General features: G+C 47.4%; 1 protein-coding gene across 2 annotated transcripts in view; it reads right to left on the reverse strand.

Moving 5' to 3' along the window:
• Nucleotides 1–13: 13 nt before the first annotated feature.
• Nucleotides 14–15,181, reverse strand: part of spryd3 (SPRY domain containing 3) — a 30,765-nt gene continuing 15,597 nt past the window's right edge. Inside the window, exons 7-12 of one of the 2 annotated variants that reach the window (XR_007386953.1) lie at nucleotides 11,546–11,695; nucleotides 7,191–7,248; nucleotides 3,835–3,954; nucleotides 3,542–3,681; nucleotides 1,211–2,175; nucleotides 14–1,142 (exon numbers count right to left, since the gene is read on the reverse strand). Coding sequence is in view for 1 of the 2 variants with exons in the window: in XM_049000370.1 (XP_048856327.1) it covers nucleotides 2,041–2,175; nucleotides 3,542–3,681; nucleotides 3,835–3,954; nucleotides 7,191–7,248; nucleotides 11,546–11,695 (603 nt within the window). In the remaining variant the exon portion in view is untranslated. Of the gene's footprint in view, nucleotides 2,176–3,541; nucleotides 3,682–3,834; nucleotides 3,955–7,190; nucleotides 7,249–11,545; nucleotides 11,696–15,181 lie in introns of both variants that reach the window. The other variant, XM_049000370.1, reaches the window with a different exon arrangement.

A 15,181-nucleotide genomic window follows, 5' to 3' on the forward strand; every position in this document is an offset into this window, starting at 1 on the left:
AACAAAATACACATTTTATGGAAATAACCATCTTTATTTGACAAACACAGCAGTTCCCATAGGAACAGATTTCCATGCTGTAGGGGGTCACAGACGGACACTTTGCTTGCGTTTGCTCCAGCTGCCGATTCACGCAGGTTGTCAGCTGCTGGTGCAAATGGGCAGTTTTGCCCACATGGGACCAGGAGTCAATCACACTGTGGGGTTCCAGCACTCTAATGCCCTACAGCCAGAACGTGGAGCTCTGAAAGGCACCTCTAGAGGTCAGAGACGACCTCCAGTCTATGAAAGCGTGCACAGATTCCCACCCACAATGCAGACGCCAGTTGACACGTTAACTTTCAGTGCTTTTGTGTTTCCATAGAACTGCAGATGCAGTTCAGATTAACTCTCCAAAATCAGGTAAAGGAGTAACAGCAATCTAGTGTGAAAATGTTTGTGTTCTGAGACAAAAACACGACTGCAGCTTAGGGTTCCAGTGCCAATAAAATACTCGCAATAGAAAGATCAAGAACCAAAATCATGCAAGTCTGCTGACAGGATTTATGAATGAAACTCATTTTTCCCAAACATTTTAAACAAGGAACTTTCCCTTTCAGTGTGTGAATTTGCCCTTTAGGTGACAAGACCTTGGGATGAGTAAGATGAAAACACATCCGTCCATAATGTGCTTCTAACAGCAGAACATGAATTTACATTCCAGACATACATACAAGCACAGAAAATGGCAAAATATCAACCGAACTGGTTTTGTCAATGTTTTTTTTAAAACAACATTCATAGTGCGGATAAAAGAACCTTTACGATTAGATGTATATTTATTGTGAATGAAATAATCCTACTGGTCTCTGTTGATTATAACAACAATGTAAAATACAATGACTTGAAAGGAACCAAAGAGCACCTACAGCTGGGTGGTGAAGCTGCTTTCTAGCTGTAGGAGGGTCTCCAGCGTTTCCTCCTCCATGGTCATAGGCATCCTACTGCTTCTCTCTCCAAACAAACAAGCGGAGATAAGACACCAGTGACCGGGTTAATGAAGAGAAGTGCCTGTGTGCAGCGAGGACTGCAAAGACTCGGCCAGCGTACGGCTACGATCCACCCGAAAGGCCACGACGCCAGACAGCCAGGAGCCCTCATACCTGCCCTATAGATCAGACACCTGCAATCCTGCACAGCGGAAGGCACAGACAGCCAGGAGCCCTCATACCTGCCCTATAGATCAGACACCTGCAATCCTGCACAGCGGAAGGCACAGACAGCCAAGTCCTCGCTGGGGACCAACCACCAGGCTGAGATTATTGGCAACAGTGCTGGGTCAATCTCCCAGGACTTCCTGTACAGTCGGGATTATTACAACATGCATGTGGATCTATATGCCGTATCCCACAGTGCTGCTTAGATTTACAGTATTTGTAAGCGCATTCAAAAATAGATTTCTATATATTTTATTTATACACTTATATTTAATTGACATATTTGACGATATATTTTTCACCCCACCTCAAGAATCTATTAAAAAAATAAATACGACTGCAGCTGCTGTAACATTGACTGTTACCGGTGACCACCGAGTTAATGAACTACACGGAGCTGAACGGGCTTCAGCCCCAGCAGAGAAATGGGGACATCTAGTGGCCAGAAGAGACATAGCAAAGGAATTTGATCTTTGTATCCGTTAGTGGAACATTTTTCACGTATTTCAGTAACATCAATTTATGATCAATTTGGGGGAGATTTTCTAACTTGTGGCACATGTATATACATTTCAATTGCAATTCAATTCTATTTAAAACAACAGCTTAAAAAAATAATTATTTTCTCTCCTGCTATTAATTACTACAAAAAGATATAATGGTAATTGCACTGAGCAGAGGGGTCAGAAACCGCCATCTTTGAAGAAGGAAAGAGATACGCAAGAGGTGGAGGTGAAGTTAAGCGCTGTGAGGACACAAAGCAGAGGCGAGACGGCCCAGTTCCTCGGCTCGGTGCTCCGTAGACAGTGTATAGTGCTGTGTCTCTCTCCCCCTCCCCTTGCGCTCAGCCACTCAGGGGGTGCAGGTCGACCTTCACTTTCTCCCCGCTGCTCAGCATGCCGATGGTTGGGTAGAACCCACCGGATGGAACTACCACCTCCCGCTTGCCAATGATCTTTCCGTTTCGGGTGAAGAACACCTGTGTGAGCACAAGAGGGCGATGGTGAGTCACTTGCCAGAGTCTCAATACCATCAGTCCCTTTCGGTATCATACCTTCCCTATTTCCTAACTTAAGATAAAAGATATGTGCTTGAGACATTGCAGGGACACATTTTTACATTCGCGCGCACATATTTCAGTACAGGAGGAAACTGCTCTGAAGTAGTAGGCAGATCCAGCGGCTGGCAGAGCGTAAGCTAATGCCCCATTCAACGTGCCAGATCTGCTTTGCATCTGGGTATCATCATTCGGCAACGTGGGGTTTTCTCAACATCATAGCTGCCAAAGGCGCTTACTGGAAGCAATGGCAGGCTCTACGCTAATGTGACGCAGCGTGACCAGTCGTAGATGATCAGGCACGGCACATGAGTAACAAACAAACAAACGAAGATGGTTCCCAGACAAGAGCAGCACCCAGTCTTTCAAAGCTTCCTTACCGCTGGACTGATCCATAAACACCCAACTGGCCCAACCCTCAACTATGCTGGCTGGATACAGTTTGTTGGAGCAAAGGTGAAGTTGTGTGCGTTGCAGGAACAGAGCGGCGGTATCAGGCAGGGCTGCACGATATCACACTGCAATGTCATCGCGATTATATGGAACATGCTTAATAATCACCAGGGCTTCAGGATAATGGGCAAAACTTTCGTCCGGATGCCCGCAATTTGCTAAGTATTACGCCTAAAATATTAATGACGTGGATGGTGACGCCCAGAAGTTAGCAATCTATATAAATTCAGCATATCCCCATGTTTATTAAATTCGATTAGCAGTGCACACCTCATACTACTGATCTGGTAAATCGCGGGAGCGATGAGCACTGAAGTCACGGCGAAGAAAGAGACAGCTCAGCAGCCACAACGTCTTACGAAAGAGGAGATTCTGGTGGATAAGATAAACGGTCAGTGGTGTAACAATAAAGTGAGACACTTAAACAAACATGCGGAATTTATATAGATTGCTGACCATGGCCATCAAAATATCCCTCATTAATATTTTAGGCCCACTACTAATCTGCTTACAAACGGTGGGCAAGCGTCCATACAGACTGGAAACGCCGGCATCCAGACAAACGTTTGTGTCCGTTACCTACAGCCCTGGTGATTACTGCGCGTGCGTCATATGACTGCCATGTGGTATCGCACAGACCTAGTGTCCGGACCATTTTCAGTCACTGCCAGCACTGCACCCGATTTCCGGACAGGGTTTCTGTCAGCTCACAGGCCTTACATCCTGTCCCCACCTCAGTCCTCCAGACACCACTGCTAACTAAGCAGGATGCAGGGTTACCAACAGCCGCACTCCTGCGAGCAACATCTAACCACGAATGTGTGCTGGTCCTCACCATGACCTTCCTGCCTTCATGCTCCTGTTCCATCTCCTCGCCATCCTCCTCCTCCTCATCCTCATAATTGAGGTACAGCACGTTCTGGACTCTTCTCTGTTTGGGACGCACCTCCACAGAATCGCCGTCATCGCTGTCATCTGCATGCAGATGCACAAAACAAAGAATAATTGCATACCAGGATATACAAGTCATAACTGTATTAAAGTTTAGACAAAGTCATTTTTGAAATTAAACAAAAGAAGTGGTCTTTAGTTAACAGACAATGAGGAAGCGCATGTGCTCCAAGTAACCTTCGCTGTCCAGAATGTAGTCTCGAGGAAACATGATTCCGCAGCCCATGACATCGCCCTCAAAACAGCGTGGGCCAAATGGATCCCCAACTCCACTGCCATGGAAGATCTTCCCATCATCTGTGCGGAGAAGGGGACACGACAGAAAACTGCAGCTTAGTTCAAACTTCAGGAGAACCCTGCCACAATTCTGAAGAACTCCTCCCGTTGGTGCTGCTTGCATGAATGTGTTTTAAAGACGAGCTGAGAGGTCTGACTTTTCCCAGCTGCTTCCGTCCGATGCCTCCATCAGTTTGACCTGCTGCTTCTGGATGTTCTCCCTTTCATATCTTCTGTTCCCTTTTTTCCCCCATTTGTAAACCCTCTGATTAGAAGAACAAATACCCCGTCAGGTATTTACAGACCTTCTCGATTTGCAAGAAAGGCTATGAGAGGAGGCCATTCGGCCCATCGGGCTCGTTCGGGGAGAACTTAACTAACAGCTCAGAGTCGTTAAAATCTTATCTAGCTCTGATTTAAAGGAACCCAGGGTTTTAGCTTGCGCTACACTAACAGGAAGACTATTCCATACTCTAACTACATGCTGTGTAAAGAAGTGCTTCCTCAAACTCATTTTAAAATGTTCTCCCGCTAACTTCCAAAATGGTCCTATCCCTGTTCCTTACTGTTTCCGTCTCCTGACGTTCCCCTAAATCTGGCATAATGCACAGCTTGTACAGCAGCACAGAGCTCCTCATCTCTTCAGGATGTTAGCGTGAAACGGTTCACAGTCTCACACCCAGGAGCATACAAAGAGGATTGAATGGCAGAAACAGATGGACACATAGCATGTAGATTCCTTGGGTCAACTTTACATTAGATGTAAAAAGAAGAGAAAGGTAGATAAAGGGATGTGTACATCAGAAAGACTTTACAAAAGGCTGGAGATGAAGCTAGTGGCGAGCGCAGAGCTGCCAGCCTTGGAGTAGAGCGGCAGGAGACAGATGAGCGAGAGGTCAGACGTCACAGGAGATGCCAAGCACCTGAACAAGACAAAAAGCCAGTGGTGGGATCCCTACAAGTGGACTGGCTGCTGACTGACTGAGCCACCTTGGGGTCAGCTGAGAGAACTTTGTGTAGCCAATATCACAATGCTATGGGCAAACATCAGAAACAGCAGCAGATACGATCTGACGTGCAGAGTAGGACGACCACTGCGGAAGTATCTCAGCCCAGGAAGAGCTACACCATCTGCAGTCTGCACCATCAAATTTGAAGTTAATCTACTACTTCAGCAGACATTCAGCTCCATAAATGACAACTCTGAATAAAACTAAAATAAACAAGATCTGGAAGATTTCTGGTTGCCATAACTACAGACACCACTCCCCCAAAACCAAGCCTCATTATGCTCTCTTGTGCCCATGGAAACGTGATGTAATGGGTTTGTAATGAAGACCTCTGGTCCCCCTAGTAGAAGAAAAAACTGAAGGGAAATCACCAGGAAGGAAGGGAGTCCCCCAGAGGAAAAACTGACCTGAAAGCATGACGGTAATGATGAACCATGGACTGTGGACAAAGGGAACCACAAAGTTTGGAATAAAACGACTTAAAGATCTTAGCTGTGCTGTGGATATTTTGTTGGGGTTTTGGAAGTAATAAGGGGCAGTTATAACAGCATTTCAAAGACGGCAATTAATGACGTCGACACTCTGGGCCGGCAGGGCCTGGCCATGCTTAACTCGGGTGGTAGGACAGCAGACATTTCTCCAGAAGGACAAGGGAAGTATGCGACATGGTCTGATCTGCAGCCGCTTGCTTTGGACCACGGCTGTCTCGTAGTGTCGCAAAGGCAGGACGAGAGAGCCTTGAAGGTCTTATCCATGCAGATTTCTTCAGGGGCAAGTGGGACTCAATGAGCCATGTCTCTCAGTCACCCCTGGGTTCTCAGGCAGGCCTTACCATCAGGGTGGGGGGTATACAACCAGTGAAAATTAACCATTTCTCATCCACACCCCTGCCAATGGCAACAATGCTAATTACAGAGTCAGATGTTCCTATTGTGTCTGATTCCAACAGATCTGTCTCGGTGTCTGGATTTGCCACAATTATCCTCAATTCCATGCCTCTGAACCACCCATATTGAGTCAAACTTTGGTATTTTCTCAAGCTTTTTTCCACATAATAAAACACACAATTACGTCTTTCTTCTGCTCCACCCCTGGACACACACACACACGTACTATACTAGGGCATGGATCCAAGCATTTCCCCATATACATTAAACACAACAGATGGGATTAATGCTTTATATTAGTGATGCAACAATATGGAAATTGTGGCCAATACAGATATTCCATTTGGCCTAATATTACTAATACCAATAATCTACTAACCTCTGAGCGTGTCAGATCTTCATTGAAATCTGAGGTCAGCATCATTACTTCAGAAAGATCTCGTGAACATGAATGTGGAGAACACATTCTCTCTAACCTAAACAGCAACCCTAACCCCAAGCCTTAGGATAAACCTAACCCTAACCTATCCTCAATAATAAGTCTGACCCTAACTCTAATCCTAATAGTAACCTTAACCAAAGCTCTAAACCTTAAACAAACATAGGTCACTGGCTCGGATGCCAGCCGACTCGTCTTGGATCGTGCACACCACGAGCAACGCAAGACTGTCTTGCTTGGGCTCCTAGGAGTATTTTCACCCTCTACAGCACCAGCACAGAACAATTACATGATGCAGGGGAGGGAAAAGGTGTCAAGGTTAGCATGGTCTGACCAAAAAAAATAAATAAAAATTTTTATATCAAAGAAATAACAATACAACTAAGATTAACGCTAACATGTTAACTGGCGACCCTAGTTATTCAATTTATTTATTGACAGTTCTACAGCTTGTTTTTGTGTTAAAAGATGTTGTGTTAAAGATGTTTTGCCTTGACGGAAATGCACAATGTGCCTGTTATTTAAGATCTAGATAACTCTATTAAATCTAAATATCAGCAGCCAATGTCGACCGAGACCGACACACAAGACGGATGCCAATGGTTTGATCTTTAACTAACATTGGTAGATATCGATATGTTATGCGATTGTGTATCTCTAGTTCATACATCAACATGAAGACAACCACTAGACTAAGGTTGCCAGAGCTCTCTAGAGAAAGAGTGATAATGGAGCCGGGGTATGTGAAAGTCCCCAGCGTTGGTCTGGCACCCGCCAGTCACATCTACACTCTCCAAATGTTGACGGACTTCCTTGCCCAGCTGTGAACATGGGTGTGCATCAGCGCTGGGGGGGGGTGGGTTTATGAAACAGAAGCAGAGTGAGAAATGGGAGTCTCCTGAGTGGACTGGGAAGGCTCACCTGCGTGGTAAGCTACAGAACCTCGACTCCATCCAGGGTGCCTGTTCTTGGGATAGTCCTGCAAGCAAAAAAAAGGAAAGTTACTACATGACATACACGTTAGACATTAAGATGTCAATTGCCTTCACATATCACATGCTGTTGGATTAAGTTTAACCCGTTTGTTTTGCCATTGGTGCGGATTCGCAAACATTCTAATCCTAACGTCGCGAAAGCATCTGCTGGTCCGCTTTTCTATCAGTGAGAGTGGCCGGCCAAGGGCGGGGGGCGGGCGCACCATAGGGCGGGGGGTGGGCACACCATAGGGCGGGGGGCGGGCACACCATGGGGCGGGGGCTGTGTGGTCCTTCGCTTCTTTCACCGCACTAACACAACAAAGAACACAGCTGTACCCTGCCAACACACGAAGGAAAAACGACCCGCGCCGGATAAGATCAGACGATGACTCACTTTTAATTATCGACGTTTTTTCTCTGCACATCCCTGCAGCCACTCCGCTGAGCTCTTTATCAGAGGACAATTGCACCCTTCAGACAGCGCGATAAAGCTCTCCATTAACTCCCATGCAACCGGCCTAAACATGCTCTTGCCTATCGTCCCATCATCCCCACCCCCAAAATAACCGAACGGCGAGGATGAAAACCACACAGAGCCTCTTTTAGGAGGGAAGTCTATGTGATCGAACATTACCTATTAATGCCTAAGTTTGAACTAACTACTGTTGATAATGATTTAGCACCGAGTCCAGGTCATTGCTAAGTCCACGGACAGCACAGACGGTAACTGCCATGACCAAGGAGTAGTTAAAGTGGCTCGTATCCAAGGGATATAATGGGGGGCATTAAAAGTCAGGTTTTCAGTTTCCAGTTTAACCACAAGTCCTGGTATTTTTTCGTATCAATCCCAGAAATGACGTCTCCCACACAGCAATCCCGCCACCCCAGGGAATCGAGTTCCGACGAACACCTTGTTGAAGGTTCTGCTTGTTTATTATTTTTATGTAATTAGAGGGACCTTGGGTTTAACCGCAGACCTGTGACGGATTTACAGCGGTGATAATTTATTTCTGAACGATCCATGAAATCATTGTTCTTTAATTTGCGTTATTATTCATAAACCTTGTTCCTTTGGAAACTTGGTCTAACCGCAGTGTGCAAAAAAAAAAAAAAAACCAGCTAGAAGACCAACAACAAGTCTGCGAAGCGACTGAGAGGCCGACACCGAGTGTGAACGTGACCTCGCTGTTTATCAAGAGACTTTAGCTTTGACTAAGACCAGAGAAACAGACCTTATTTAACAACAACTGCTATGAAAAGCGGTATGTGATCAAAATTTACCTCAGAGGTGCTTATTACTTTGAGGGAACAGAAAGGAGACGGACGGAAGGGAAGGAAAGGGCACCGTCTGACCCCAAGTGGCACGGAAGGAAAGGGCACCGTCTGACCCCAAGTGGCACGGAAGGGAAGGAAAGGGAACCGTCTGACCCCAAGTGGCACAGAAGGGAAGGAAAGGGAACCGTCTGACCCCAAGTGGCACAGAAGGGAAGGAAAGGGCACCGTCTGACCCCAAGTGGCACGGAAGGAAAGGAAAGGGCACCGTCTGACCCCAAGTGGCACGGAAGGAAAGGGCACCGTCTGACCCCAAGTGGCACGGAAGGGAAGGAAAGGGCACCGTCTGACCCCAAGTGGCACAGAAGGGAAGGAAAGGGCACCGTCTGACCCCAAGTGGCACGGAAGGGAAGGAAAGGGCACCGTCTGACCCCAAGTGGCACGGAAGGAAAGGAAAGGGCACCGTCTGACCCCAAGTGGCACGGAAGGAAAGGAAAGGGCACCGTCTGACCCCAAGTGGCACGGAAGGGAAGGAAAGGGCACCATCTGACCCCAAGTGGCACGGAAGGGAAGGAAAGGGAACCGTCTGACCCCAAGTGGCACGGAAGGGAAGGAAAGGGAACCGTCTGACCCCAAGTGGCACGGAAGGAAAGGGCACCGTCTGACCCCAAGTGTCACAGAAGGGAAGGAAAGTGCACCATCTGACCCCAAGTGGCACAGAAGGGAAGGAAAGTGCACCGTCTGACCCCAAGTGGCACAGAAGGGAAGGAAAGGGAACCGTCTGACCCCAAGTGGCACAGAAGGGAAGGAAAGGGAACCGTCTGACCCCAAGTGGCACAGAAGGGAAGGAAAGGGAACCGTCTGACCCCAAGTGGCACGGAAGGGAAGGAAAGGGCACCGTCTGACCCCAAGTGGCACGGAAGGAAAGGGCACCGTCTGACCCCAAGTGGCACGGAAGGAAAGGGCACCGTCTGACCCCAAGTGGCACAGAAGGGAAGGAAAGGGCACCGTCTGACCCCAAGTGGCACAGAAGGGAAGGAAAGGGCACCATCTGACCCCAAGTGGCACAGAAGGGAAGGAAAGGGCACCGTCTGACCCCAAGTGGCACAGAAGGGAAGGAAAGGGCACCGTCTGACCCCAAGTGGCACAGAAGGGAAGGGCACCGTCTGACCCCAAGTGGCACAGAAGGGAAGGGCACCGTCTGACCCCAAGTGGCACAGAAGGGAAGGGCACCGTCTGACCCCAAGTGGCACAGAAGGGAAGGGCACCGTCTGACCCCAAGTGGCACAGAAGGGAAGGAAAGGGCACCGTCTGACCCCAAGTGGCACAGAAGGGAACCAGAGCATAAATCCACTCACTCCTGCTTTCATGGACTCGACTCTTGTGGAAAAAATGCCAGTTCTTGTAATTCTTGTTCTGCTACCATCTGCCTCTGGGCGCCTCTGCCTTGGCCATATGTGTAAATTACAGGGGAGATGGGGGAGGTTGTAACCCCTCCATAACCACATCTCCCTCTACATGGGTGGAGACTTCAACCCCCCCCGATGTTGAAATGAAAGTTATGGCCATAGCCACGGCACTGGCATCCCAACACCAAACCCGGTGGAAAGGGGGAGGTTGGAGCACTCCAATGATGGCTGCATGACAGCTGCCTGACAAGTCCTCTGTCCCCCCCCACCCACCAGGGGACCGAGCAGCATCTGACAGTCGGCGCCTAAAGTTCACCACAGATTAAACTGCCCAGCAAGTTGTTAAGTGTTGTGGTTATGATCATAAAAACAAAGTTAATTCCCCGTTGGGTGATAAGACAGACAGCTACCTGATTGGCAGATATTCCAAACTTGCCAGACAAAACTCAATCACTCTGGACCACGTGAAGGACTCTGGACTCAGAACACCAGGTTGTTCGGCAAATCAATCTTGACCGTGAAGAGGTGAATTCCACTGAAACTGCTCTCCACTACAGAATTGTTATGGTACCCACAAGCGGGTAAGGATGAGAGGAGGCATCATGCCTAAATACCCGACAGCACAAAATCCAAAAAAAACCCTACTGCAGGTCAGTCAGTCACTTTGAGAATCTGATATCTATGGCTTCGAGAAAATCCGTAGAGGACAGAAAGCTTTTTGGAAATACCTTAAAAACGGGGGCCTGACAGCTCATAGCAATCCAAGAAAAACAAGATTCGAGTGGCAGCCTTGGTCTGAAGGCCTGAAAGCCATTCTGAAACGCCAATCAGGTGACCCGCCACCAGCAAGTCAAATGCCCAATAGCCCATTAGTGATGGTAGCCATGGGAACACCCAATGTACCAAGACAAAGTGTTCTCTTAGGCACATAAAATAAATATCACCTAGTGGAAGCCAAACCTCATTTCACCATATTTTGACTGAGTTTGGTTGTCAGCACTGATGTGGCATTGTGGGAAGGGTCAGAACAAAATGTACAACGAAAGACAAGTGTGGAGCCGCTTCCAGACAGAAGGATGATGGTGATGACGAGGATGATGATGATGATGATAAAACCAGGAGGGCATCTCCAAGCTGGTTTCAGTTGACGGTAAGCCAATGCAAAGACATAGTATCTAGGGATTCCTCTGAAATTATCATCTCAGAGGCCAAAAGCGAAGTGCAGTGCCAGCCTGCCGTGGACCCGCACCCAAGTCCCTCAGTGTTCCTTTCACTACACCTTTCCTAAATAGGGCAGTCCTGGAGGCCCTTTCTCTGGTTCTCAGGCCCAGTGCAGCCTTCTGCAGTATAAAGCACCACATCATCCTGTCGCAAGGGCTGCCAGCATTTGGTGGAAAGCCCTGGTTTTCTCCTGTAATAGGCCAATGACGGCTTCCAAAGACGGCATCCCACACCTACTCAACGGGCTTCGTCAACCATTGCTAAAAGTGTAGTGAAGTAGACCATGACCGTCTTGGGAGGCTGGTGCCAGCCCTAAAATTACCTTAATATGGGCAGGGTGTCCTTCACGGTGCAGCAAATTAGATTATACTTGAAGCAGACGATGATGAACACTTACCCTTCGCGCCAATCCAAGGGCAATGTAACACTTCTCTCCGGCATCCACGATCTCCACCTCAAAGTAATGGCTTCTTGGGCTGAGGGAAGTACGTGCTTGGGCAAGACCCACGTCCATGATGCTCTTGCCCTTACCTGTGTACTCCAACACCTGGGAGGACGGACAGACAGAGAGGGGAGTTATTCTCACATAACCAAGCTGCCAGGGAACAGGGAAAGAGCTGCTCTCCACCCTACCTCAACAAATTGAGTCCCTTAAGCAGTTATTTATTCAGGCAGCAAGTCGCCACACGCGAGGATCCGTGCATCAGCGAGACGCTTAAACCGAACATATTCTACAGAAATCAACCCTCCAGAACGGGGAAAGCAAGCTTACCCTACATGCTGCTATCACTGATGGGCTTGATACAGGGGAAGAGATCGTTTCAAACAGAAGATCAGAAGCAGATTCCTTTTATTCACCAACACAGAAGTAAAAACAGAATTGTGCAAATCAGGGGTGGAGAACCTGTTCCATGGTGGGTGCAAGTTCTTGGGATGACCTTCCAAACAGCAATAATCAAACAGTGGTTCTCAACGCCAGTCCTGGGGACTCTGTAATTGGCTGATTGAGAGGCCATCCCAAACATCTGTACCCACACTGGCTCGCCATGGAACAGGTTCCCCACCCCTGGTGTAAATGATGAATAAAAAACCAGATGCAGGGTACAAACAGCTGTGGCGAATGTGCAAATAAGGTTGTAAAAATCAAAGTGATTTAGTCATCCACTACACCAATCTTATAAGAAAAGACATTTAATAACGTCTCAGAAAGGTTTTAAATTGGGTTCCCAATATGTTCATGGTGTTAACCCATCAACAATGGTTGTGTGGGCCTTGGGCCATGGACCTGCGTTGTTTGCCACTGACCCATTTCATGACAGCGATGTGGCTGGCAGGTACAAACACACTATGAATTTAGAAACCCAACACACCAAAAACCATTAGAGGGGAAATGAGAGCCATTCTGCTTGAGTAACAGCACTTATCAGGCCTCCGCCTGGAGACCACCTCTGCCTGTGTGCATCCCTCGTGTGCAGCGGTGCCGAGCGCTGGTTTATTTACAGCACGGCCGACAAGTGGCCGGCTCGCTCCATCTCCGTCGGCAACAAAAACAATGACGTATCTCTTCGCATCAGACCCATTCCAGACCATTTGAGGATGAGGTAGAGGAAGATGGAGGGGGAAAAAAGGGTTAGCTGTTTCCATGGTGACTGTTCTTCATCACGTAAAAAAAAAAGACTTGTTTCTGGGGAAGACAGACTTGAGTGAGAGTGTAACGTTGGTCAGCATGACCAACCTCAACCTCAGCCATCATCACTGTGGACCGCAGCCACATCTCTCTGCACTCACAGTATCATCACTGTGGACCGCAGCCACATCTCTCTGCACTCACAGTATCATCACTGTGGACCGCAGCCACATCTCTCTGCACTCACAGTATCATCACTGTGGACCGCAGCCACATCTCTCTGCACTCACAGTATCATCACTGTGGACCGCAGCCACATCTCTCTGCACTCACAGTATCATCACTGTGGACCGCAGCCACATCTCTCTGCACTCACAATATCATCACTGTGGACCGCAGCCACATCTCTCTGCACTCACAGTATCATCACTAGGCTGAAACAAGTTAAACAGACAGAAATGCCACTACATAATGAGGTGAAAGTAAAACCTTGGCTAGGTGACCCACTTATTCATAGTCTGACAAATTGCAGATGTTGCAAGTCTGACAAAGTCTTGCAGCAGGTCCCAGGTAGGTGCGGATGCTGAAACAGTCACACTCAGTGGATCTGAGGAGAGTTCCTTAGATACATCACAATACAGTCGGATGTTTGGGACACCATTCACTTTAGTTTACACAACATTGGCTCCTTTCTTGCGACAGACATCGCTTTCGTGAGAACCACAACAGCAAAGCATGCACAGGCATGCATTCCACACAGGACGACCCTGTGAGGGCTTCTGCCTGATGGCTGTGCGTATGGTATCGGGGGTGGGAGGCCTGGATTTTGACACCCCCTAGCATCGCGTGCCTCTGCTGCAACACAGCAAAGACGAGCGTCATGACGTCCGAGGAGCAAGTTTAATGGAATTTTTGTGGGGAAGGAACAAACCTAAAAACTGCCCAAGGTGTAAGTGTGCGTTCAGCCACATCCTTCACAATCAGCACTCCATCAGCGTGTCCCAGACATGAAACCACTGCGTCTAATCAGCAACATGATTTATCTGCTTCTATTTCTGTGAATTAAAACAAAAAGCACCCCCATAGCCCCCCTACAAATGGAAAAAATGCTGCCCCTGAGGCCTGGTTTACAATTTTTGGCATTCTTGTTTATCTCTGAAAGTTGCTGCGTGTCATACGGCACGGATTCCAAAGACGGCAGGGAAGTCGGGGCCCAAAATCGCAGCCATCACTGGTGGGGAGTTGGATTATTGCAGATGCCACAGGGGCCAGATTCCATGCAACATGAAAGGGGAGCTTTACCGTGAGGACAAATTCACTCCACAAACATGAAAACAGACAGGAACCTGACACGAAAAAGTTACCACTGCCTTTCTTCATCTTGCAGATTTAAACAAGCCGGAATTCAAACCGGCTTGAAACTAGTAAATTATACACACTACTTTTTTTTTTATTTGTATGGAAAATTAATTCTTCAAAAGGTGTTTGACTAAGTTCGGAACCATGGGCTCGAGAGAGGCTCAGCCAATGAGTTCATTGTCCTACAGGCCAGGCAGTTTGTCAAACAACCTTCCAGGATTCAATGACATGCTCCTCAAGGTGGGGATCCCTGCTCACCTCACTCACTCTTCTACACACTGTCCTGGATCTGCCAGTATAACCAGCCAAGTTAAGAGTGCATGTAATTCTTACACGTACTAAACCAGTATTTCTCAACCCGGCCCTCGGAGACCCATCGCAGTGCACATTTGCTCCTTTCCTGCTCCTAGGACATCTGAGGCTCCCCAAGGACATAGTAAAGATTCAGGAAGGCCAGGCACAGAAATGGAAGTCGAAAGATGGCATATTAAAGGCAGAAGGAGAGTTGGAATTCATACAGAACTTGGCAAATGAGAAAATGGGCAATGATCTCTGATCACTCCAATCCTATTTTATAATCCAGCGGTCTTCAATACTAATTAACACAGGACCATCCATCTCTGAAACCATACAAAGCATTCAAAGTTTATTAAAAGTTTGGAAATCATTCATGGGTGGCTGCAGGGAGGCAGGCTAGCTCAATCCGGCATATTTTTAGGTTTGATGCAGAACTAACAGCAGATTTTTCAATATACTGTCATTCCTGGGAATGACATATTCCTTATAAATGAGTAACTTTTTGAGGCACCAAACCCAGGATAGATACCGTTTCCTGCTTACGTTACCACAGAAATCATTACACCTTGTATAATGAAGTAGATTCCATTAGTTGTATGCAGAGAGGAAATATTTTCATAAGGAATTTGGCAACGGCAAGTTTGTCAGCCATGACATGTAGCCTATTTAGAGATCAGGCTGACAAAAAAAATGATAAATTTCACACATAATGGTATTTTCAGAACAGGAACTATTATTCCTTTAAGCTAT

This window comes from Brienomyrus brachyistius, unplaced genomic scaffold (assembly GCF_023856365.1).
Source record: "Brienomyrus brachyistius isolate T26 unplaced genomic scaffold, BBRACH_0.4 scaffold50, whole genome shotgun sequence".
NCBI classification, from domain to species: Eukaryota; Metazoa; Chordata; class Actinopteri; order Osteoglossiformes; family Mormyridae; genus Brienomyrus; species Brienomyrus brachyistius.